Here is a 26,855-nt window from a genome sequence, read left to right on the forward strand (position 1 = left end):
GGTGAATGTTGTCGAAACCTGATGCCTTTGTTGGTTTTACATGTTTCAGAGCTTTTTCTATGTCTTCGCTAGAGAAAGGGCGAGAGTATTCAGTTTCTGTGGCTTCATTTTTTAAGATTTGGAATTCTCGCTTCACTTGAATTGTATGTGTTTTATCCTTTGGTGTCCCAGACGTGTTAACTAGATGTGCAGCTATTGCATTTGGTCTTACAGCTGCTTTTTGTCGTTGTGCTAGTGGGCTGCTACCTAGTTTTCTCAGCAGTGACCATGCTTGCCTGCTAGATGTTTGGAAATTGAGGCTTTCTACAGTGTCCGTCCACTTTTGTCTTCTGGCAGCAGCCAAGCTGTGAAGCAGTTCATCGGCTATTTACTGATCTCCGGATTCAAGGCAGCTCTGCTACAGTTCTTCGCTGGTTTGGGACCATCCAGGAATGTATTCTTTGCGGTACCCTCTTGGTATGTGCTTCTTGGCCGTGCTTAGATTTATAAGAAGACTGTACTCACACGTAGTATCAGAAAAATCAATTTAAGAGCAATAATGCTCCCGTCACATAAAGTACGTCATTGAGAAGCTAATGTTAAAACTACGTAAAATCAAATACATTGAAACTGACACAAAGCTGATACTGCCAGTAAAACTATAGCTACACGAAGTAACACGACGAGCGCCGCTAGGGGCTGTGGGAGATGTAGGATACTGGGGGTGGCATCAGCGTGACAGGCTCACATCCCAAAGCTGCCTCAGCGTGGACGCGAAACAATTCTGCCGTCTAGTAACAATCGCCGATAACTGTTGCCGACTTGTTGAAAGATATTTTAAATAACATATACACTACTGGCCATTAAAATTGCTACACCAAGAAGATGTGCAGATGATAAACGGGCATTCATTGGACAAATATATTATACTAGAACTGACATGTGATTACATTTTCACGCACTTTAGGTGCATAGATCCTGAGACATCAGTACCCAGAACAACCACCTATGGCCGTAATAACGGCCTTCATACGCCTGGGCATTGAGTCAAACAGAGCTTGGATGGCGTGTACAGGTACAGCTCCCCATGTAGCTTCAACACGATACCACAGTTCATCAAGAGTAGTGACTGGCGTATTGCGACGAGCCAGTTGCTCGGCCACCATTGACCAGACGTTTTCAATTGGTGAGAGATCTGGAGGATGTGCTGGCCAGGGCAACAGTCGAACATTTTCTGAATCCAGACAAGGCCCGTACAGGACCTGCAACATGCGGCCGTGCACTATCCAGCTGAAATGTAGGGTTTCGCTGGGATCGAATGAAGGGTAGAGCCACGGGTCGTAACACATCTGAAATGTAACGTCCACTGTTCAAAATGCCGTCAATACGAACAAGAGGTGACCGAGACGTGTAACCAATGGCACCCCATACCATCACGCAAGGGGATATTCTAGCATGGGGATGATGAATACGCGCTTCCAATGTGCGTTCACCGAGATGTCTCCAAACACGGTTGCGACCATCATGATGCTGTAAACAGAACCTGGATTCATCCGAGAAATTGCCATTCGTGCACCCAAGTTCGTCGTTCAGTACACCATCGCAGGCGCTCCTGTCTGTGATGCAGCGTCAAGGGTAACCGCAGCCATGGTCTCCGAGCTGATAGTCCATGCTCCTGCAAACGTCGTCGAACTGTTCGTGCAGATGGTTATTGTGTTGCAAACGTCTCCATCTGTTGACTCAGGGATCGAGACGTGGCTGCACGATCCGATACAGTCATGCGGATAAGATTCCTGTCATGTCGACTGCTAGTGATACGAGGCTGTTCGGGTCCAGCAGGGCGTTCCGTATTACCCTCCTGAACCCACCGATTCCATATTCTGCTAATAGTCATTGGATCTCGAACAACGCGAGCAGCAATGACGCGATACGATAAACCGCAATCGCGATAGGCTACAATCCGACCTTTATCAAAGTCGGAAATGTGATGGTACGCATTTCTCCTCCTTATACGAGGCATCACAACAACGTTTCACCAGGAAACGTCGGTCAACTGTTGTTTGTGTATGAGAAATCGGTTGGAAACTTTCCTTATGTCAACACCTTGTAGGTGTCGCCACCGGCGCCAACCTTGTGTGAATGCTCTGAAATGATAATCATTTGCATATCACAGCATCTTCTTCCTGTCGGTTAAATTTCGCGTCTGTAGCACGTCATCTTCGTGGTGTAGCAATTTTAATGGCCAGCAGTGTAAGTCCTCATCTCAAACATCAACAGCCAGTATTGTGCACAATGAAAAATTATATAGGGCAATGCAACAGCAAATAGTAGATACATTTTGGAACGTAACTATTACAATATAATGAAAGAAAAAGAGAATGAAAAACGATATCTTAGGGTCTACTCTGAGGAAAAAACGGCAGCTCAATTTTAGGCATTTCTAAGTAACGATGTTATAGGATTAGAAATATATATTACGTAATTTCTACTATTAATTGAGGGTGAAACCATCATTGAAAGAAAGGTCTTTGAAAATTTATAACTTTCCATGAAAAGTTTAGAGACTTTTCTCTGTGTACGAAGGATACTGACGTAATGAACGTTTTGGGTTTATGGTCTGTTACTAATAAATGATCATCAAAGGACGAATTATGTATTTTGGTATATGTTTCGTCTTTGTATCTAAAAGAAAGTGCTTGTTCTGTTTGTCCTATATAATAAGCTGGACATGTCAAGGCTAATTTTATAGGCACCTGAGTTTTTGTAAGGGAAATGTGCTGATTTCAGATTAAGACTATGACTATTTTTAAGCTATTGTTAATGGAAATGGTGCTTTACAGTGCTGTATCTTGATGAATCTGGTTTACCCACTGGAAATTTGTTGATGGAATATGAGGACGACTGGAGAATGTGCGATCGTGGAGTATGTTTCATTGTTGGAAATAGTGTAACCGCTAGGAGCAAGGTCAGATTAGTAATGAGCAAGAGAAGGGATTCTAATGAGGGCACCTTGGCCCAGCGCCGTAGAGTCTTGGAGAAAGAGCACACGAGTTGCCTTTCCAAAAAATGGTTCAAATGGCTCTCAGCACTATGGGACTTAAAATCTGTGGTAATCAGTCCCCTAGAACTTAGAACTACTTAAACCTAACTAATCTAAGGACATCACACACATCCATGCCCGAAGCAGGATTCGAACCTGCGACCGTAACAGTCGCGCGGTTCCAGACTGAAGCGCCTAGAACCGCTCGGCCACTTCGGCTGGAGAGTTGCCTTTTCCGGGCGTTCTTCTCGCTATGCTGGAAGGAGTTTGTTCTTCAAAACAACAGCTCGTACCTGTCATCGTGTGCTCTCTGGTCATCCTTTGAAGTAACTGTCTCAACCGAACGGCCATGTCCGACCGGTCGGTTGGAGGCTGGGATTATTTGCATTCGTTGTCCCCAAGGCGCCCAGCCTCCTTTGAACTAGCACACATAGCTACAGAAGCAGTCAAATGTGGACAAGAAGTTGAGTGGCCAGGGGAAGAGCGATATATTATAGGGTTAAGTCAGCACATGAGGCGAAAGAAAGAAAACAGCGCTTGGTATGGATGAAGAAAGCCGGAATGATTAGCTGTGATGGACAGAGACTAATGCACCGACGGACAGAAGAAACGCAGGAAGGATATGTCGAGAGAAATCAACAAACCATTTCGTGCCAGAAGTTCCATTTTGACGACGAGGTGAAAAAGCTGACTTGTGCAATCCAGGTCACTGTCAAGTAACCTGTCGGTGGGAAAAATGTGTCGCATTGATGGGTAATTATAAATAGAAGGTCTAAGCATCATAGTTGATAATCACAGGTTGTTTCAAAACCGTGCTATAATTGGTCATGTGACGAAAGTTTTAGTAACAGCGAGCACTCACATTCTGGTAACTTCCCTGAGCCATGGATGTAGTAACCTATTCTTCGTCAAAAAAATGGAAATTAGCGTATGGCATCGTTGGCGAGGAGGCCCCTGTTCGGGGTCGTTCGGCCGTCAAACGCAAGTCTTATTTGATTCGACGCCACACAGGGCGACTTGCGCGCCGGTGATGAGGACGACACAACACCCAGTCCACGAACGGAGAAAATCTCCAACACGGCCGGGAATCGAACCCGGGCTCGCTTGCTTGGGAAACAAGCACGTTACCACCCACCTAAGCTGACGGACTGTTCTTCGTCATATTCTTCCTCACTAGACTATTACGTCAGCACAGTGTAGAAGAAACCCTTTGTAGAGCTCGGAAAGGAAGAAAGCACCAGTGAAACGTTAAAGAAAAAACACATACAGCTACAGATCACTCAGTTGCTTAAAATCCGTCGCTTCTCCTTCACCTCGCAACGGCCAGAAGTTGTAGGACCTCGTGTGACGTAAGGTAGCCATACAGAGCAGAGAACCTGGTAAGTACAGGAAGTGAGATAATTACGTGAAACAAGCAACAGTTTACACTCGAAGCCCCTTTGAAGCACACTATAACATAATTTTAGTCCACCAGATAGTTCCATATCAACGCACAACACATTGACAAGTGAAAGACTAGCATATTCAAAAATTCAAATTGATTGATTCTGAACTCTTTGATGTGTTTTTCCTTCAGGCACAAAGTGCCTTAAAAAACAAGCCGTCGTTGACCTGCTCGCGTGACGAGAGGGCGTTGAGGCTACAGGGCGTTATTCTTGAACAAATAAAAAAAAAAAACACTCCGTCTACAGGCCACAAGTGGCCCATCGGGACCATCCGACCGCCGTGTCATCCTCAGAGAAGGATGCGGATAGGATGGGCGTGGGGTCAGCACACCGCTCCCCCCAGTCGTTGTGATGGTATTCATGACCGAAGCCGCTACTATTCGGTCGAGTAGCTCCTCACTTGGCGTCACGAGGCTGAGTGCACCCCGAAAAATGGCAACAGCGCATGGTGGCTTGGATGGTCACCCATCCAAGCGCCGACCAAGCCCTACAGCGCTTAACTTCGGTGATCTCACGGGAACCGGTGTATGCACTGCGGCAAGTCCGTTGCCATTCTTGAACAAATGCAATTACAAAATCGTCTTGAGACAGACCTTCCAGTACGAGGACGACAAAGCTCTTTTCTGCGTCTTTATACAGGCATAAACATACAAATAAACTCACTGAATAACATAGTAGCCACAGCCTTAAAACAGCACACTGGTTGCTTTGCGACATAACAGCTGTAGAACTAGTACCAGACGGTCACGTGGCAATCCACCGCCAACATATGACATGGAAGTAAAGCGGTGTGTACGTGCCAGTCGACTGTACGGAATCAGTTGGGTTGGCTTGTTTTGAGGGAGGAGACCAAACTGCGAGGCTATCGGTCTCATCGGATTAGGGAAGGATGGGTAAGTAAGTCGGCCATGCCCTTTTCAAAGGAACCATCCTGGAATTTGCCTAAAGAAATTTAGGGAAATCAAGGAAAACCTAAAGCAGGATGGCCGGACGCGGGATTGAACCTTCGTCGAATGTGAGTCCAGTGTGCTAACCACTGCGCCACTTCTCTCGGTACGGGATCACTGTAGAGCCGTTGCAGAAAGCAGCTAGTGTGTTTGGCCGTGCCCATGACTACCTGATGAAGATCCTGATTTTATGGGGTTATCAACTACGACTGTCCAACGAATGGTGTACTTCTTGCAGCCTTGTAACACATTAGCTGTAGAAAAATCCTGACAGATCGGTAGGAGATGAATATCACTCCTCAGTTTTATATATTTATCATGTGGCACATGCTACCAGCATATATCTGTACTACTATATAAAGATAAGACTGAGTTATCAGAAATCTCGAAAAATGAAAGACCGATGTACTTCAAACTTTTACACAATAGTGTAATAAACATTTATGTTAGTACCAAAGATTCTGACGGACGTTGGCTACATTCCAGGGTTGGAACGTTAATAGGGGCAACAATTTATCTATAGCTCGTACAAAATAAATACGTATTTCAAAGTTTTACTGACCTTCAAAGTAGTCACCAGCAATGTTACCGATAACCCGTTGCCAGCGATGTTGAAGTCGTAGGATATTCTTAGCAGTGCCAGTTATGTTGAAAGTTCGAGCGGCGCGGTCTGTTGCCCGACGAATTTGTATTAGTTCTGGAGCGAATGCTGTGAAGTGTTTCCTTCGGGTAGAAATCAACTTGAACTCACGAGGGCTTAAGTCAGCGGAGTGCAGTAGGTGGTATAGCACTTAGCAGCCACATCAGTCAAACAAATCAGTAACAGGGTGCATTGTACGTGCTTGAGCATTTTCCTGCAAAATGATAGTCAGGTCCTACAGAAAGTGTCATCACCTCTGTCTCTATGCTGTTTATTCTTGGACCACAACATAGGACCAGCTAAGAGACAGAAATGATGACACTTTCTGCAGGACCTGACCATCGTTTTGCAGGACAATGCTCAAGCACGTACAGTGCACCCTGTTACTGATTTGTTTGACTGATGGGGCTGCTAAGAGCTATACCACCTACTGCATTCCTCTTACTTCAACTCGATTTCTAAACTGAAGGAAACACTTCACGGCATTCGCTTCCGAACTGCTACAAATTCGTCGGGCAGTAGACCGCGCCGCTCGAAATGTCAACACAACTGGCACTCCTAAAAGTATCCTACAACTTCCACGTCGCTGGCAACGGGTTATACACAATGTTGGTGACTACTCTGAAGATCAGTAAATGTTTGAAACACGTATCTATTTTGTACAAGCTGTAAATAAGTAGTTGCCACTATTGAAGTTCCAACCCTCGTATTTTTAATGTACATACGTATGTGTTTTAACAAGCAGTTATGATATTGCTGAAAAATCTCTCGGCGATTTGCATCTACGTAATCACGAAGCTATACGCAGCATCCAAGCGGAGTGGCGCAGTGGTTAGCACAGTGGAGTCGCAATAGTGAAGACGGCGGTTCAAGCCCACGTCCGACCATTCTAATTTTAGATTTTCCATGATTTCCCTAAATCGCTTGAGGCAAATGAATGGATGGTTTCTTTGGTCTCCCTTCCCTAATTACCTCGCTGTTCCATCTCCTCGTCCAAATCAACTAAGCAAGCGGCGTCATTAAACGATAAGATACAGGTTTTCTCTTAAAACTAGTTGCGAGAAAGAGAATACTAGACTGTGAAAATGTATGGTGTAAACTTCTTTAGCCGGCCGATGTGGCCGAACGGTTCTACTAGTTGCGAGAAAGAGAATACTGGACTGTGAAAGTGTGTGGTGTAGACTTCTTTGGCCGGCCACTGTGGCCGAGCGGTTCTAGGCGCTACAGTCTGGGACCGCGCGACCGCTACGGTCGCAGGTTCGAATCCTGCCTCGGGCATGGATGTGTGTTGTGTCCTTAGGTTAGTTAGGTTTAAGTAGTTCAAAGTTCTAGGAGACTGATGACCTCGGATGTTAGGTTCCATAGTCCTCAGAGCATTTGAACCATTTTTAAACTTCTTTATCGCAGTTTCAGCTACGATAGGAGGGCATGTAAATCATAAGGAGAAAACGTTTCCTCCATGTATATGCTTTCTCCTCGCACAGTGTGCTCTAAAACACCTTTTACAAACTGTTACGTCTAAGTAGGTATTATTTTCAATTGGCATCGTTGTCCGTCAACGTACCACTTCCGTGCTGCAGCAGTCTAAAAACACGTGTGCTACACAGGTTTAAAACAGGGTAGTCATGGCAGGGGGTGCTTACGTCGGATTGTCTGATGTCAGTTGACGTCTGTCCTGTCTCTCCGAGCTGTGTCGCGTCTCATTCGCGTGTTTGTATCAGAGCAACGCGGTTGAGTACCGGTACACGCACACAGAATACGCCAACATGACCCTCTGTATGGTAAAGCTCGCGATAATGGAAGAGCTGCCCGTCGCTTTTATCAAGATCTTTATACACAACATCTGATTCCATCGGACACCGCCGGCTGGTGTGGCCGAGGGGTTCTAGGCGCTTCAGTCTGGAACCGCGCGAACGCTACGGTCGCAGGTTCGAATACTGCCTCGGGCATGGATATGTGTTATGTCCTTAGGTTAGTTAGGTTTAAGTAGTTCTATGTTCTAGGGGACTGATGACCATAGTTGTTAAGTCCCATAGTGCTCAGAGCCATTTTTTGAGACGCCGTACACCCGATTTGGAAGAGGCCGTTCTGCATCACGTTGAAAGAACCAGTCACCCAGCACACGAGCAATTGTATATGTAATGGATGTTGTCCCGGCACCGTCTGGTATGTTCTGCGTGACAAACAACTACATCCATACAACGTCCGATGGATAGTCATCAGTGCCAGCCGACTTTGCACAACACTTTGAGTTCTTTGTGCAGTTTCTACGCCACTACATCAACGAGCCCCTAGTATTTCTACTGCGCATTCTCCTCACAGATGAATGTAAATTTACTAGGGATTTTTTCCTAAATTCTCGAGACAGTCATGTCTGGGCAGACTAAAGTCCACATACCATGCACGTCCAGGGATTCCAATACAAATTGGTTTCAACGCTTGGGCAGGTATCTCGATAGTCATGTGACTGTATCTTCCACCCAAGCTTGACCTGCCTACAACAAGTATTGGCGTGTTGTTGGACGCTGTGTCGCTGAACTGTCCTTCAAGACATGTGGTTTCACCATGACGGCGATTCCCCTCACTTTTGACGTCACTTTCGGTGTTGTGGCGTAAGTTAACAGCCACGCCACTCGGAAGTAGCCGAAAGGCACGCGTTAACTCACGCAGCCTAGTGATAGGTCTGAAACAGGGTACGTAATGAATGCTATAAAGAAAAGTACGTAGCTGCTGGAATACTTGACTTTAATCCATCCTTGTTGTACATTGCTATTGACGATACAAGTGAGACTCTGTAGATTCAGGCAATAAACTACTAATGGCGCCTTGCTAGGTCGTAGCCATTGACTTAGCTGAAGGCTATTCTATCTGCTCTGCAAATGAGCGAGGCTTCCTCAGGGTGCATCGCTAGCTACGTCGTCCGTACAACTGGGGTGAGTGCTAGTCCGTCTCTCGAGACCTGCCGTGTGGTGGCGCTCGGTCTGCGATCACTAACAGTGGAGACACGCGGGTCCTACATGTACTAATGGACCGCGGCCGATTTAAAGCTGCCACCTAGCAAGTGTGGTGTCTGGCGGTGACACCACATTCGGGAACACCTGGACCAACGATTCGGACACGGATGGATCGGCGGAGACGGCGCAGTCGCATGGCCTTCACGATCACCGGATTTGGCTCCATTGCCCATTTTCCTCCGGGCTCGAAAGAAGAGACTCCTGCAGACACAGGAGACGGACTGGCGGCACAAATCGTGGTCGCCGTAGGACAGATTGTAAGCGCACCAGCTGTGATGGAGCGTCTGCACCACAGCATAAGTCGTAGGTATAATGTGTGCACCGAATTAGGTGATCGCCACATCGAACCTTATCAAAGGCAATTGCGTCGGTCGTCTATTGCCATAGCCCATTAACGCCAGATTTCGCGGACTGTCCTAACGTATATGTTCATCGTACGTCCCACATTGATTTCCGCGTTTATTTCACGCAGTGTTTCATGTCTGCACTGACAACTCTACACAAACGCCGCTACTCTCAGTAGTTCAGTGAAGGCCGTCGGCCACTGCGTTGTCCGTGGTGAGAGGTGATGCATCAGATTTGGTATTCAAGATACACTCTTGATCCGGTGGACCTCGGAACACTGAATTCCCTAACGATTTCCGAAATGGAATATTCCATGCTTCCACCTCCAGCTACCATTACATGTTCAAAGTCGGTTAATTCCCGGCTGGCGGTCATAGTTACGTCCGAAACCTTTTCACATGAATCATCTGAGTACAAATGACAGCTCCAAGAATGTACTTGCCCTTTATACCTACTGTACGCAATACTGCCACCATCTGCATATGTGCATAGCAATATCCCATGACTTCTGTCGCCTCGGTGTAAGTAATCAGCGTTTTTTCAGTAATATTACTTAAGAAATAACCGAAAACTTTAAAAAAAATTCACTACGAATACCACGTTGTTTGTTTTGTATCTTTGTCTTCGTTTATTGTTACTAAGGAGTGAAAGAAGTGTAAGCTTGCGTTGGCAGTCTCAAATTCGTAATCTTAAGTCAGCGTCAATAGCACCATTGCGCAGTATTGTCATAGAAGCAATGAAAGAAAAAAGTTAAAAAAGGATTAGTACTTTTTTCAAGGGAGAGCGAGTAGTCAAGTTAAAGGCAAATGTTTCTCGCCTGTACACTACGCACAGTCGAAGGAATACGCAAATTTTTTGTAATGTAACTCTTGTGTTTTTGTTTATCTCTGACAGGAAAAGTGGTCAAATTTAATCACGGAAAAATGCGTTGAAAATGAGAGTTTGAGAAACGGGGGCAACTAGTCGCTTTCAGCAACATTGACCGATGGTGCACAATATGCGAAGTCTGGCTGCATGAATGATAAAGAGGGCCTTCCCCATCCGTTATGCCTGAAAAATGAAGGATTAATACTACGAAACAGTAGCCCTTAACAAAACATATTATGGCGGAAGTGCATTTTATTTACTGAATATTCGGAGACACAAATGGTTCTGAGCACTATGGGTCTTAACATCTGTGGTCATCAGTCCCCTAGAACTTAGAACTACTTAAACCTAACTAACCTAAGGACATCACACACATCCATGCCCGAGGTAGGATTCGCACCTGCGACCGTAGCGGTCTCGCGGTTCGGAGACACATTTTATCTCAAATATGAAGTTACGAAATTTGTGTCCCATACGTATTTAAAAGGAGCAAATTTTGTAACAGAACAGAAGGTCAAATTCAAGTCTGCGCTTTCGCTGTTTCAATTGCTTCCCTTGAAACAATATTAGCCAAAATTTCTGAATGAAAGAGATCCTCAGAGACATAAAATATAACTTAGAAAAGCATTATAAATTACTGCTATGAAGTAATTTAAGAAAGACACGTACTAAATACGGTGAAACCCCGTTGTTAATAGTCTTTGGTGAATGCCTTTCACGAAATACGTATCATATTATCAGTACAAAAACAAATGAGCAGATTCTAAGGCTGGAAAGTGGAGTTTAGTATCACCTTGAGGCGGAAGCTGTACTAAACATTCACGGTATAGACCTTACACCTGAAAAACTGAATCTTGGAGCATTTATGCATGCAGTTGGGTAGGTACAGTGCTTTAAACATTGCTTTTTGGATTAGTGACAAGTTTGTCTCCGTCTCGCGGGTTAAGGTGGGGCTTGAGACCCTTATTTAGAATATTTTGTGAGCGCCTGTGTTCTTCAGCGTTGTCATCTGTTTCGCGACATTCTTGTGCTCGGTATGGTCTGTACTGTAGAAAACTACACTACTGCCCATTAAAGTTCGTACACCAAGAAGAAATGCAGATGATAAACGGGTATTCATTGGACAAATATATTATACTAGAACTGACATGTGATTACGTTTTCACGCAATTTGGGTGCATAGATCCTGAGAAATCGGTACCCAGAACAACCACCTCTGGCCGTAATAACGGCCTTGATATGCCTGGGCATTGAGTCAAACAGAGCTTGGATGGCGTGTACAGGTACAGGTGCCCATGCAGTTTCAACACGATACCACAGTTCATCAAGAGTAGTGACTGGCGTATTGTGACGAGCCAGTTGCTCGACCACCATTGACCAGACGTTTTCAACTAGTGAGAGATCTGGAGAATGTGCTGTCCTGGGCAGCAGTCGAACATTTTCTGAACCCAGAAATGCCCGCACAGGACCTGCAACATGCGGTCGTGCATTATCCTGCTGAAATGTAGGGTTTCGCAGGGATCGAATGAAGGGTAGAGCCACGGGTCGTAACACATCTGAAATGTAACGTCCACTGTTCAAAGTGCCGTCAATGCGAACAAGAGGTGACCGAGACGTGTAACCAATGGCACCCCATACCATCACGCCCGGTGATACGCCAGTATGGCGATGACGAATACACGCTTCCAATGTGCGTTCAGCGCGATGTCGCCAAACACGGATGTGACCATCATGATGCTGTAAACAGAATCTGGATTCATCCGAAAAAATGACGTTCTGCCATTCGTGCACCCAGGTTCGTCGTTCAGTACACCATCCTGTCTGTGATGCAGCGTCAAGGGTAACCTCAGCCATTGTCTCCGAGCTGATAGTCGATGTTTCTGCAAACGTCGTCGAACTGTTCGTGCAGATGGTTGTTGTCTTGCAAACGTCCTCATCTGTTGCCTCTGGGATTGAGACGTGGCTGCACGATCCGTTACAGCCATGCGTATAAGATGTCTGTCATGTCGACTGCTAGTGATACGAGGCCGTTGGGATCCAGCAGGGCGTTCCGTATTTCCTCCTGAAACCACCGATTCCATATTCTGCTAAGAGTCATTGCATCTTGACCAACGCGAGCAGCAATGTCGTGACACGATAAAGCGCAATCGCGATAGGCTACAATCCGACCTTTATCAAAGTCGTAAACGTGATGGTACGCATTTCTCCTCCTTGCACGAGGCATCACAACAACGTTTCACCAGGCAACGCCGGTAAACTGCTGTTTGTGTATGAGAAATCGGTTGTAAACTTTCGTCATGTCAGCACGTTGTAGGTGTTGCCACCGGCGCCAACCTTGTGTGAATGCTCTCAAACGCTAATGATTTGCATATCACAGCATCTCCTTCGTGTCGGTTAAATTTCGAGTCTGTAACACGTAATCTTCGTGGCGTAGCAATTGTAATGGCCAGTAGTGTACGTTCGCCAATATCAAATGTTTCGGTTTTTCTGGCATTATTTTTCGTCACTTGGCTATCGACATGTATGTAGAAAAACAGATACTGCCATCTTCCCGTCTCGGGCAAGAACGGTCCAACGTGGGCGGCTCCCTTGTGTGTGTCACCTGTACGGCGTCCACGAGTGCAACAGAGGCCGTGCGGCAGGTTGTGGTCGCTACTCGCGCGGAGAGCCCGCACCTTCACGCCCGCACGTGTGACAGTGTGGGCGGTGGGAGACGCTGCGACTCACCTGCTGGCGGTCGAGGCAGGCGAAGAAGGCGACCTCGTCGCTGTGGCGGCAGCTGGCGGCCAGGTCGCGGCGAGCCGCGGCCGTGACGCACGCCTGCTGGCAGCCCGCGGACTGCGGCAGCCCGCAGCACTCGCGGCCCCACCACGCCTCCCCGCGGACCATGTCTGCAACACGGGGCGCCGGCCCTGCTCCACAAAACCTGCCTCGGCAAGAGACCAGACTAACAGACAAAAAAATGTCGAATACGACTTGTTGTTGTTGTTGTTGTGGTCTTCAATCCTGAGACTGGTTTGATGCATCTCTACCTGCCACTCTATCCTGTGCAAGCTTCTTCATCTTCCAGTACCTACTGCAGCCTACATCCTTCTGAATCTGCTTAGTGTATTTATCTCTTGGTCTCCCTCTACGATTTTTACCCTCCACGCTGTCCTCCAGTACTAAATTGGTGATCCCTTGATGTCTGAGAACGTATCCTACCAACCGATCACGTCTTCTAGTTAAGTTGTGCCACAAACTTCTCTTCTCCCCAATTCTATTCAATACCTCCTCATTAGTTATGTGATCTACCCATCTAATCTTCAGCATTCTTCTGTAGCACCACATTTTGAAAGCATTTATTCTCTTCTTGTCCAAACTATTTATCGTCCATGTGTCACTTCCATACATCGCTACACTCCATACAAATACTTTCAGAAATGACTTCCTGACACTTAAATCTATACTCGATGTTAACAAATTTCTCTTCTTCAGAAACGCTTTCCTTGCCATTGCCAGTCTACATTTTACATCTTCTCTACTTCGACCATCATCAGTTATTCTGTTCCCCAAATAGCAAAACTCATTTACTACTCTAAGCGTCTCATTTCCTAATCAAATTCCCGCCGCATCACCCGACTTAATTCGACTACATTCCATTATCGTCGTTTTGCTTTTGTTGATGTTCATCTTATACCCTCCTTTGATGACACTGTCCATTCCGTTCAACTGCTCTTCCAAGTCTTTTGCTGTCTCTAATAGAATTACAATGTCATCGGCGAACCTCAAAGTTTTTATTCCTTCTCCATGGATTTTAATACCTACTCCGAACTTTTCATTCGTTTCCTTTACTGCTTGCTCAATATACAGATTTAATAGCATCGGGGAGATGCTACAACACTGTCTCACTCCCTTCCCAACCACTGCTTCCCTTTCATGTCCCTCGACTCTTATAACTGCCATCCGCTTTCTGCAGAAATTGTAAATAGCCTTTCGCTCCCTGTGTTTTACCCCTGCCACTTTGAGATTTTAAAGAGAGTATTCCAGTCAACATTGTCAAAAGCTTTCTCTAAGTCTACAAATGCTAGAAACGTAGGTTTGCCTTTCCTTAACCTTTCTTCTAAGATAAGTCGTAGGGTCAGTATTGCCTCACGTGTCCCAATATATCTACGGAATGCAAACTGATCTTCCCCGAGGTCGGCTTCTACCAGTTTTTCCATTCGTCTGTAAAGAATTCGCGTTAGTATTTTGCAGCTGCGACTTATTAAACTGATAGTTCGGTAATGTTGCACATCTGTCAACACCTGCTTTCTTTGGGATTGGAATTATTATATTCTTCTTGAAGTCTGAGGGAATTTCGCCTGTCTCATACATCTTGCTCACCAGATGGTAGAGTTTTGTCAGGACGGGCTCTCCCAAGGCTGTCAGTAGTTCAAATGGTTCAAATGGCTCTGAGCACTATGGGACTTAACTACTGTGGTCATCAGTCCCCCAGAACTTAGAACTACTTAAACCTAACTAACCTAAGGACATCACACACATCCATGCCCGAGGCAGGATTCGAACCTGCGACCGTAGCGGTCACGCGGTTCCAGACTGTAGCGCCTATAACCGCACGGCCACTCCGGCCGGCTCTGTCAGTAGTTATAATGGAATGTTGTCTTCTCCCGGGGCCTTGTTTCGACTTAGGTCTTTCAGTGCTCTGTCAAACTCTTCACTTAGTATGATGTCTCCCATTTCATCTTCATCTACGTCCTCTTCCATTACCGAGCGAGGTGGCGCAGTGGTTAGCACACTGGACTCGCATTCGGGAGGACGACGGTTCAATCCCGCGTCCGGCCATCCTGATTTAGGTTTTCCGCGATTTCCCTAAATCGCTCCAGGCAAATGCCGGGATGATTCCTCTGAAAGGGCACGGCCGACTTCCTTCCCTGTCCTTCCCTAATCCGATGAGACCGATGACCTCGCTGTTTGGTCTCTTTCCCAAAAAACCAACCAACCAACCTCTTCCATTTCCATAATATTGACCTAAATACGAGTATGTAACGGGTTCTTTCTCTGTCACTGGTGTACCCTATGTGCGCGACCCAAAACACAATGAACACCTCTTTGTGGAGCTTCTGGAGAAACTTGCCTACTTTCATTCCATAATGTCATATGGTACAATATTTTGGGGTAACTCATCAAGTCAAACAAAAGTTTTCAGAGTTCAGAACCGTGTAACACGTATTATTTGTGGAGTAAATTCACGGACCGTCGTGTAGAAACCTCTTCAAAGAACTGGGTATACGAACTACTGCCTCTCAGTATATTTGCTCCTTAATGAAATTTGTCCTAAATAATATATCTCTTTTTCCAACAAACAGCTCAGTTCATACATACAATACCAGGAACAAAAATGATCTGCCCAAGGACTTAAAAGCACTTACTTTAGTACAAAAAGGGGTTCACTTCTCAGGAACACCCATCTTCAATGACTTGCCAGCAAATAAAGATCAGTTTAAAAGGAGCCTGAAAGACTTACTAGTGGCCAACTCCTTCTACTCCATTGACGAATTTTTTAATAGAAACAAATGATGTATTGTATATATTTATACTAGTAGTATTGTTATTTCAGCTTAAAAAATGGTGTATTGTATATACTCATACTATTAGTATGGTTATTTCAGCTTAAAAAAAAGACACATTCCACATTCACGAGGATCTCCTCAGCATGGATCTATGGAACGAAAAACTAATCTAATCCAATCTTAATCTAATCTGATACTCTTGCTACTCAGATACAAAGATTACAGAATACTAATATTTGGTGATACCAATTTAGACATTAGGTTTAAGAATAAAATGTTGATCACTTGCTAAATACATTAAGATCCCTTAACCTCAGTTGCGTAAGTGACAAACCCACAAGACAGAAAGCATGTCTAGATAACATAGTGTTCAGCATTCATCCAAACAAAACAGAATTCGACACAGTCAAGCTAGGCATTTAATGAATCAAGGCTAAACAAGTTGATAGGTAAATTGAATTTAATAAAATGGGATAACATAACAACCACTGCAAGTGGAAATTAATCTACCAACAAATTTTTAGAACTGAAAATTTTGAAGCATGTTATCCTAAACGCTGTAAGAAAATATCCAAGCAAAATCATTACACCAAAGCACAAAATTTAAAAAGCCGGAACACGAAAATCTAAAACGCCTGTACACCGCACATCTAAGTAGAATAAGAATCATAATGCTGCTCTATCATGGTAGGTCTAAGCCCAATAATCCTGACAAGGAAATGCATACGAAAAGGAGAAAAAAAATTTAGAGGTCTGAAATAAAGACAGCTAGGTGCAAAGGTGCAAATGATACATATATACTGAACCCTGGAATAAATGCAAAGCTGCATGTGAAATTATTAAAACACAAATAAACTTTGATGACGAAGTATACCCGACACCAATTCCACCTGATATTCTAAACGAACATTTTCTCAGTTTTCAATCAGATAACGGGATAATGGAGGATGTGAGTAAGGCAGACGCACTGCTGCCAGAATTGAACAGTAAGCAGACAGACAGCTTTCACTGGACTCGTGTAACTGAGAAGCAGATGGTAAATGACTCAATAGCTAAGCTCAGTAATGCTAGAGCAGGGGATTACAAGTTCTCTCAAAATGCGTTATTAAATATATCAGAGATCAAATTGTAATGCAACTGACCAAAATAATCAACAAAATTTTAGATGAAGGTAATTATCGAGAATGTTTAAAAATATCTGTAGTTAAACCAGTACATAAGAAAGGAGATATACCACTCTACCACTACAGAGTGAGATAGAATGCTCTATCCCTAATGCAGTCTTACTTGGACAATAGAAAACAGGCAGTTAAGATAAATAATCAAATCTCAGAATGTCTCCCAGCTGTACCTCAAGGATCTGCCCTGGGACCTTTCCTTTTCATTATTTACATAAATGATGTACCTGCAGTTGTACCATGTGATGCAGTGCTATAAACTGATGACACAACACTCATCCGTTTGATAACAACCTTGAAAATGTGCAACACAGCATGACAGTGGCAATGGAGAGATGAACTACTTGGTTTGAGGCAAATGTACTGCAGAAGAATGATAATGAAACTGAAGTTATTGTATTCAGTCTGGATGCTCCCAGTCATGATAACAAAACAGTAAAATTATTACGATTTCATATAGATCAAAAGCTCAGCTGGGATATCCACACAGAGAAGTTATGTGGCAAATTAGCACGTGCCATCTGTCTGCCGTACAAGCTGAGGAGCAGCATCAGTAAGAAACTTCTGTTATATACATGTGTTGGTTCCTTCCATTCCCACCTGCGTTACGGAACACTATTATTGGGAAATTCCATACGCTCAAAATTAGTGTTTAAATGGCAAAAGAAAGCCATAAGGTTCATAGCAGAACTTCGCCCATATGAATCATGTCGAGATTAAGTATAATGACAGTGCGTGCCCTGTATATTTACAATGCCTTGTCTTCGTTAAAGAGAATCTGAGTAAATTTGACTTAAGGAGGACAGTTGATGACCATAACAAAAGAAGTGGACATACAATTAATATGCCATATGCTAGGCTTGCAACGACACATAACAGTTACAAATATCTTTGTCCTGTCTACTTCAACTAATTACCTGAAAATACCTACACAGTGCCAGTAAATAAATTTAAAACTACGAGGATTGTCCAGAAAGTAAGTTCCGATCGGTCTCGGAATGGAAACCACAGTGAAAACCACAAACGTTTTATTAACAACAGTTAGGTACTTCTCTACATAGTCGCTGCTCCAACTTCGAGTTTTATCCTGGTGTTGTATCAATTTTCCAATATCAGCCGCCTGTGCATTCGGCCAGTTATCTGCAGTGGTTTGCAGCTCGTTGCCTGTCTAAAAATTTTGTCTTCATAGCCAGCGGTTCTTGTGAGCAGGGATGAGACTCAGGGGGAGCCAATTACGAACTGTATTGTGGGTGATGAAACATTTCTCATCGGAAACGCTGCACAAGCATCTTTATTGCCCCTGCAGTGTGCGGCCGAGAATTGGCTTGAAGAAGGAACTGCTCGGCAGTTGTGTTATGTGGGCTGCATGACACAGGCGAAATCTCTAACCAGGCCCTCATACTCGGCGGGAGACGCTGTTCCCTACGCATCTTTACGTGCTCACTGTTATTAACTCAGAACTGAAAAGAGCGACGCGACACGATCGACGGGCATACTAGAGACACTGCCCAACACATGTGTGAAAGTTTTACTGGATTTTCCCAGTGATTTCCATTTCGCGACCGATCGGAACTTACTTTTTGGACAACCCTATTAGTCTTTCGAGGTGGATGAAAAGTAAAGTAATTTACTCTGCTCAAGAGTTCCTTGAGTATGTGACAAATGACCCATTTGCCCTATGAGAATGAACTGTGCAACTATTTTATTACTGTTTCACGTACTTATTGTAGTTGATTTATCTTGTAATTGATCTGTTAGGAAATTTTTTGTTGTTATTGACACTTGCATAAAAATGTATTGTATCCATCTTGGATTATTATGTTGCAGTTAATGACATTTGTCCAAGTTTATATTATTATTATTGCTATTGTTTTTGAATTAACAGTGGCTACACCAATTGCATGTATATACGCTCAAAGGCCGGCCCGTGTGGCCGAGCGGTTCTAGGCGCTTCAGTCCGGAACCGCGCGACCGCTACGGTCACAGGTTCGAATCCTGCCTCGGGCATGGATGTATGTGATGTCCTTAGGTTAGTTAGGTTTAAGTAGTTCTAAGTTCTAGGGGACTGATGATTTCAGATGTTAAGTCCCATAGTGCTCAGAGCCATTTGAACCATTTTGAACGCTCAAAGGTGGAATAAAACATTTGTATTTCTACAGTGCTGATGTGGGCGCATCAGTGACGAGAAGCGTGCTCCGGTGTATTATACCTCTAGAACCCAAGAGCAGACATCTGTGGCCCTATAAGAACAATCTAATGTCAACCTTAATAATGAGAGGGCATATTTTCAGGTCAAACAAGTCGAGCACTTGGTGCGATGCTGCCCGATGTCACAAGAAAAGTATGGACAGAGTTGACGCCGTTCGGACACAAGCCGTTGTATGAGTCTGCGAGGATTAATAACACGTCGCGGTGAGATCGTGTACGCTACCGTGAACCATGAATTCGGCTCCGCACTGATAGATTTTGGTTGTAATGTATGTCTCGTGAATTGACAATGGGACAGCTAGGTTACCTGGGTGGGAAGGGTAAGATTGTATTTTGGGATTTGGGGGCTTTGTCGACATAATGAATTTACCGTCTTGAAGAACTGAGCACTGATGTACTCCTACCGTGCAAGTTCCTTGAGCACATTAGGGCGTATTAAATTACGTTCAAATTTAGCACAGGGGAGAAGTCTTTTTTGTGCAGGCACCGACGGAAATTGGGTCTGTTCTGCAGAGACAGAACGTTCCCGTTCGATGTATCCCACTGTAAAGAACAGGAACGTGCCTTGTTGAAGGTCTCAGGTGATATCCAGAAGTGCTCACCTCCAGAAGGTGGGTTGCCGACAAAATACAGCCTAAGATCTTGCTGACACACCAGGTTCCAGTTCGGCAGTCACCCTACCGCTTGTCGACACCGAAGATAATAATAAGATAAAATGATGATCAACTTTTGGCTGTAGGTGTAATTCGACCATCGATCTCGCTCTAAACATCACCGACCTTTCTTGTTCCCAAACCCAATGGGAAAGGGTGCTGGTCAATTGTGCATTATAGGGCGCTGAATCAAAACGTAATACAGGAATCTGTACCACTGCCTTACCTTCATAACAGTCTTCCTTGGTTTACGGGTACTCAGTATTTTGATGTTTTTGACCTGAATAAGACATACCACCAGGCGCTGCTCGCAAAGGAGTCCAAGCCTCTTACTGATTTCTGCACGGATTGGGACCTGTTTGAATATAAGAGTTCCGTTAGGGTTGGCAGCAATAGCAGCCATATTGTCACCTTTACTGGGTTCTGTACTGGCTACTTAAAATTTAAGTATCTCTACAACTACCAAGGTGATACGGTTATTTACAGCAAAACCTTCAGTGAGCAGCTGGATCATATTGGTTAAGTCCTTCACTGTATCTGGGAAGCCGGGCTGACTGTAAAACCTCCTCCAGTCTACCTGGCCCGAAAAGAGCTATTGTTACTCTGCCATATTGTGCCCATAGCTGTTCATCTATGCCCCATTCCTAAGGATAAAAAGGATATGCATAGGTTTGTATGGATGGCAACTTTTTTTCCGAAAATTCAGTCTCAACTTTGCACAGATGGCTGCCTTCTTAAGCAACTGCAAAGAAAAGAAAAAGAATGGCTGAGCCTTTTCAGATGGCTGATTCTCAGGAAGCTCTCTTCAGTCCAATGAAGGCGGCATTGTCTAGCACACCAATCCTAACTGGACCATATTCCGATGGAGAGTTATCTTCAAGACAGGCAGTTCCCATTCTGGTATTGCAGTCGTCCTCGTCAAAGAGAAGGAAGGAGGGAGAAAGGCTATCGGTTATGCCTCCAGCTCTTTATCCATGGCGGATAGCAGAACTCTGTATATGAACTAGAAGCGCTAGCTGTTTTGTTTCGATTAAACTTATTCATGTTTTACCTTGAACATAAACATGCCGCTTAGAAACCGACAAGGCCATAACGATGGTGCCAGCTAGGCCGCGGAAGACAGGAAGGATAGCTAGATAGGCTGTGCGGATATTCGCCCTACAATATAACGTTCATTATGCAAGGAGTATTGATAAAAGCGTTTCTGACGCCCTGAGCCGTTTGTTCCAACATGAATCTGAGGCAGCAGATTTTCCGCAAAGTGAAGAACGGGTGACCTGAGTGGGGACAATCCTCGGGGAGATTCTGGTGCTGCTCAGAGGGCTAGCCAAAAAAGGGATGCTGATCGTCGATTACCCAAAACGAAACAGCAGTTAAAATGAGGGAGGAAGGGGGGAGGTGTCAGGGTATTCGATTAAAAAGGGATTGGTTTGCTTCCGTAACCACTATGACGGAAAGGATAAGATCTACCTGCCCTAGGAATGCATCCCTCCAATACTCAAGCACTTTCATCTTCCTGGTATGGAGGGCCGTTGGGATTGTATGAGATCACTATGAGGATTAAGGAGTACCTTACCTGGCCCATCGAGCCGGCCGGAATGGCCGTGCGGTTCTAGGCGCTACGGTCTGGAACCGAGCGACCTGCTACGGTCGCAGATTCGAATCCTACCTCGGGCATGGATGTGTGTGATGTCCTTAGGTTAGTTAGGTTTAATTAGTTTTAAGTTCTAGGCGACTGATGACCTCAGAAGTTAAGTCGCATAGCGCTCAGAGCATTTCAACCACTTTTTGGCCCATCGAGCGAGGTGGCACAGTGGTTAGCACACTGGACTCCCATTCGGGAGGACGTCAGTTCAATCCCGCGTCCGGCCATCCTGATTTAGGTTTTCCGTGATTTCCCTCAAATCGCTCCAGGGAAATGCCGGGATGGTTCCTTTGAAAGGGAACGGCCGACTTCCTTCCCCGTCCTTCCCTAATCCGATGAGACCAATGACCTCGCCGTTTGGTCTCTTCCCCCGAAACAACCCCAACAACCTGGCCCATGTTAGATGGCGGTGTCTTAAATTACTGGGTCATTGTGAGGAATGCTTGAGAGCGAAATACAATCCCAACACCCAGGTGGGCAAGCTTAGCTCTGATATGGTGGAGCAGCTTAGGGAAAAAGTGTCCTTAGATTACCTGGGTTCCCTACCCCATGCTTAACAAGGTAATATGTATCTGTTGGTCACGGTGGCTCCTTCTCCCATCTTGTTCGCCAATCTGGGTGGGGAAGCTTAGCTGTGATAGGGTGGAGCTGCCTATGGACGGAGTTTTCAGTAACGACCTCGGACCTTACCCAATACTAAACAGGATAATAGGTATGTGCTGATTATGGTAGCGCCTTATCCCACATTGTTTGGCTACTGCCGACTATGGCAGGTACTACGAGTATAACCAATAAGCATCTTACGTAATGCATGAATTTACTGTTCCATCGGTTCTTGGTAGAATATTTTACACTTTATGAATGAAAACACTCACTACACTGGTCTAATATTCGACAATATTTATTATTCACTCCACAAAACGGTTTTCGGCTATCACGCCACATCGGGGCAAACATAAGTACGGGGTGATGTAAAATTTTGTTGGTTCAAAGATTTTTAGACGAAGTATGTGACACATTACTTGTTGTTGTCTTCAGTCCTAGGACTGGTTTGATGCAGCTCTCCATGCAACTCTATCCTGTTCAAGCTTCTTCATCTCCCAGTACCTACTGCAGCCTACATCCCTCTGAATCTGCTTAGTGTATTCATCTCTTGGTCTCCCTCTACGATTTTTACCCTCCACGCTGTCCTCCAGTACTAAATTGGTGATCCCTTGATGCCTCAGAACATGTCCTACCAACCGATCCCTTCTTCTAGTCAAGCTGTGCCACAAACTCCTCTTCTCCCCAATTCTATTCAATACCTCCTCATTAGTTATGTGATCTACCCATCTAATCTTCAGCATTCTTCTGTAGCACCAGATTTCGAAAGCTTCTATTCTCTTCTTGTCTTTACTTAGTGAACTATATACAAATTACAACATTTGTTCATAGAGGAAAATCAACTGAACAATGAACTTTGGGTACATGCTCCAAAGGTATGGCTGAACAAAGTGATCTTGTATTTAATGGATCTTAAATTACAAATAGATAAAGTATGCTAGTGAGATTTAGCAGGTAAGTGAAACAGCAGCGATTATGCAAAGTAAATTTTTTTAACACAAAAAGAGAACTTATAGTAACTAAAATAAAGGAAAATGACACATGTGAGTAAGAGGGGTAATTTACATCATGGTCTAGATGGGATTAAGAGTAATATTGCAGTTAGAAGTGGCTAGCAAGGTAACTGTGTCTGGTCATTCAGTAGTAAGCTATTGCTGATGGACATATGTTTATTAAGTTCAATTACTTCAAAGTAGGTTATCGTCCTTCTTTTATGGATGTGATGTAACATATCATGTTTCAGCTTGTAACAGTGGTCTTCTTTAAGCAGATGGTCTGAAAAAGTAGTGTCTCCTTTTCTATGTGTCCAGCTTCTGTGGTGTTCCTTCAAGCGGGTGCGTATTGCCCTGCCAGATCGACCTATATATAATTTGCCACAATTACAAATGGTTTTTTATATTTCTCTCGTTTACAAAGCTGGAGTGCTATCCTTATCATTGGGAAAAAGGTGTTCATCAGTGCTGTGAACACAAAATTAGGTTTTTACGTACCTGGATTTAAGCTTTCAGCCTTCATCCAGTGAGACGTTTCCTAAGTAAGGAATTGTGTATCATTTGTTGTGTTCTTGGATATGTGTGGATAAAATGTAAAAAAGAGAGTACACCTGTAGTTTCTGCTTTTTGTGCATTATGGAGTCCACCAAGTCCACCAAGGTCGGAGCGCAGCCATTTTTGATGCTGATTGATTGACTGCATCTAACTACACTTGGAAGTAGTCTTTACTCATGGGGATGGATATTACACGATGTATCATGGACTAAAAAACATGTGATCCGTGGTTTATGTGGCCAGAATGGTACCGCAGCGTGTTCGATCAGAAAGCTGCCCGCTCTCTGTAATTAAAAACTGAGTGACTGGATCAACTATGAACTTCGACGGGTGTCACGTGACGTCCGTCACGACCGAATCCAACGGAAAAAGGAAAGAAGCTGGGTAGAGTGTTTGATTAGTAATTAAAATATCCTCAGTCCAGAGTTCGAACGCCGCCACCGCTTAAAATTTTGACTAAAAATGATCACCATGGCGGCTGATGATTTCCAGCATGTAACCACCAACGCAACTAACGATAACCCTCCTTTGCAGAGTGCGTGTACCACACTCTTAACTCGGCCTCGGTCGTTTACCGCGGGAAGTCACAGACGAAGTGTGGCGAGTTTACTGGGTGGCTTAATTTTGCCTTTAGGGTGGTTCTGTGTGAAACTCAGAGGACCCCTTTGTGTTCCTTTCTCTTTTAATTCACCACTTCCCAAGCTGTTGTCGATTAATGACCTTCTTCCCGAAGATAACTGTCCGAAGTTCATTATTAAGAGTTGTGAATCTCCAAGAAATAAGAAGAGGCTTGCACATCCGAGAGAGGTGTTTTGGTGTAACTAAGGTAGACGTGTGACATCACTATGGCTGGGTGACAGAGTCCATCTTAAGAACTTCTTGACATAAAGCAAAATGGGACAAAAGGTCAGGTCACATATTACATGTTGCCATGGTTTGTGGGACCGTAGGACGTGGCATAGATTACTTCTCTAGTAAGCTTCCTGATCGAGAATGTCTACACCATTAAACTAGACAGGGTTCATGTCAGTCAGTTTAAAGTCGCCACCAAGAACCAAGATGCTCCGGAATCCTCTAGTACTATGCCACTCCCGTCGCCGCAGCTTCCACTTGAAAATGGGGGGGGGGGGGGGGGGGGCAGGGAGAGGATTGTGCCGTTGTGGACGAGCAACGCCTGGCGACAAGAGTGCGCACATAAGTGGCTACTGACATACAGCCGTGCTCGGCAGGCTAGGGGGCCTGAGACTTGCTGGTATCTGTGGCTAGTTGGAGATCCGTGTTTACCGAGAACGGGTGAGCGCTGTGTTGGGCCGAACACGGATGGAAGGTGGCGGCGCGTCCTGTGGAGTGTTACTGGCGACATCACGCCCGTTGGAACTTTGCTGTCAGCTGTTAGGCTGCAGAAGGAGGAGGGCTTGCTTGGGAAACGGATGCGTATCCTTTGCAAATTATATGATGAGGTCTTTTTGTAATGATCCGTAGTTTCGATCTTAAATTTCAGATATGTCTGTCACCAGAATGCCTCAGACGCTACCAACACGAGGCGTTTCTCTATCTGTTGTTGGCAATTATCGGACAAGACGATCTGTACAGGATCAAACAAATCCTGATCCAGGCAAGTGAGTCAGCCAGTACCTATATAGTAAGTGAAATATCCAAATCCCTTGTTACTATAATGTTGCCCATGATCTGCCCTAAGTGTTCTAGCATGATAAACCTAAGAGTCGTGGTTCCTGAAAACAACCGACTACAATGAGTGACCCCTTTGACGTTTACCATTACACATACTTTTTTCACATTTGAAGGCATTAAAAAGCTCGCTGCTCTTCATCGAGTATTCTACGACTGAATATAAGCAACTACCACTGACTCGACTCTTTGCTTGCAATGTAATCTCCTCGACATTTAAGATTTACCTCACAATAACTTTAAGTATCATTCAGATTTTAGTTCCTTTACTTACTTGGACGAATTACTTCTTGTCTATTAATCCCCTGATAAGTGAAATAGACAACCCATCAATCCTGTAAAGCTCTATCTCTCTTCCAATAATAAGAAATGCATGTGTAATACCCGAGTTGCGGATTTAATTAATTGGTTCCCTCGTTGAAACAAACAGAGAATCATACAATTCTCCACTCGATACGACGGATCAAACAATACTTGGTATGAACCATTCTAGAATTGTGGGCACTGGATTAAACAGTCCAGTGGCGCCAAGACAAAGGATAGGGTAGAGTTGCGGAAACTACGAGTTACTTCAGGAGTAAAGCTAGTGGCATATATGAATTCAAGCCACCCTTTAAACGGAGCAAGAACACTTTCTGAACCAAAGTAACCGACGGCTCTGCAACAGTTGCGGATAACCAACATGACACGTGACTTCTTACTTTGTCAGCGATGAAATATATGTATGACTGTGTCAGGTATTTCTTTGTAAGCTGGGCTGGTGTTGAATTGGAAGCTCATTCTCTTGATGTTCACTGTACGGTAATGTTGCATATCAAGTTCATGACACGTGCTAAGGCATGCAGTGTGACTGATTACAATAGGGTAATAATGAAACACTTTAAAATAGACAGGGCTATAGAACCAAAATTGCAATAGTGACAGAACAAAATAAAAGAACACTCAAGTAGTGCAAATGTTATCATTTAGGCAAATAAGGATTATGCTATGGTTCTGTTTATATTCATGTGTTTTTTTAATGTACATGTCTGTCCTTTTCGTAAGTAATTTCGTGTTTCATTGTGGACAAGTCTGTACAGTTAACGGACCTGTGTGCATCCGGATGAACGAACAAGAACCAGATCTTCGAGAGTGAGATAGAGAAACAAAGAAACTCTGGCAAGTCAATCTACGGTATTTTGAGGTCACATGAAGTTGGTGACCTTAGTATTCAACCTATGAGTTATGAACAATGTTAATTAGAATAGCTTTTTTTATTAGTGGAGCCTGTGAATGGAGTCTTAAGGAAAGAGTACGAGGTTGAGAGGAAGAGCCACATTCCAAATACACTGAAGAGCCAAAGAAACTGGTACACCTGCCTGATATCGTGTAGAGTCACTACGAGCACGCAAAAGTGCAGCAACACGACTCGACTAATGTGTGAAATAGTGCTGGAGGCAACTGACACCATGAATCCTGCAGGGCTGTTCATTAAATCCGTAAGAGTACGAGAAGGTGGAGATC

At 44.4% G+C, this 26,855-nt stretch overlaps 1 protein-coding gene across 1 annotated transcript in view; it reads right to left on the reverse strand.

The window, feature by feature from the left end:
- The window catches only part of LOC124593768 (reversion-inducing cysteine-rich protein with Kazal motifs-like), a 208,104-nt gene that overhangs the window by 165,015 nt on the left and 16,234 nt on the right, over positions 1-26,855 (reverse strand). The window contains exon 3 of the mRNA XM_047132117.1: positions 13,005-13,168. Coding sequence (XP_046988073.1) covers positions 13,005-13,168 — 164 coding nt within the window. The remainder of the gene's footprint in view (positions 1-13,004; positions 13,169-26,855) is intronic.

The sequence above is a fragment of the Schistocerca americana genome, chromosome 2 (assembly GCF_021461395.2).
Source record: "Schistocerca americana isolate TAMUIC-IGC-003095 chromosome 2, iqSchAmer2.1, whole genome shotgun sequence".
NCBI classification, from domain to species: domain Eukaryota; kingdom Metazoa; phylum Arthropoda; class Insecta; order Orthoptera; family Acrididae; genus Schistocerca; species Schistocerca americana.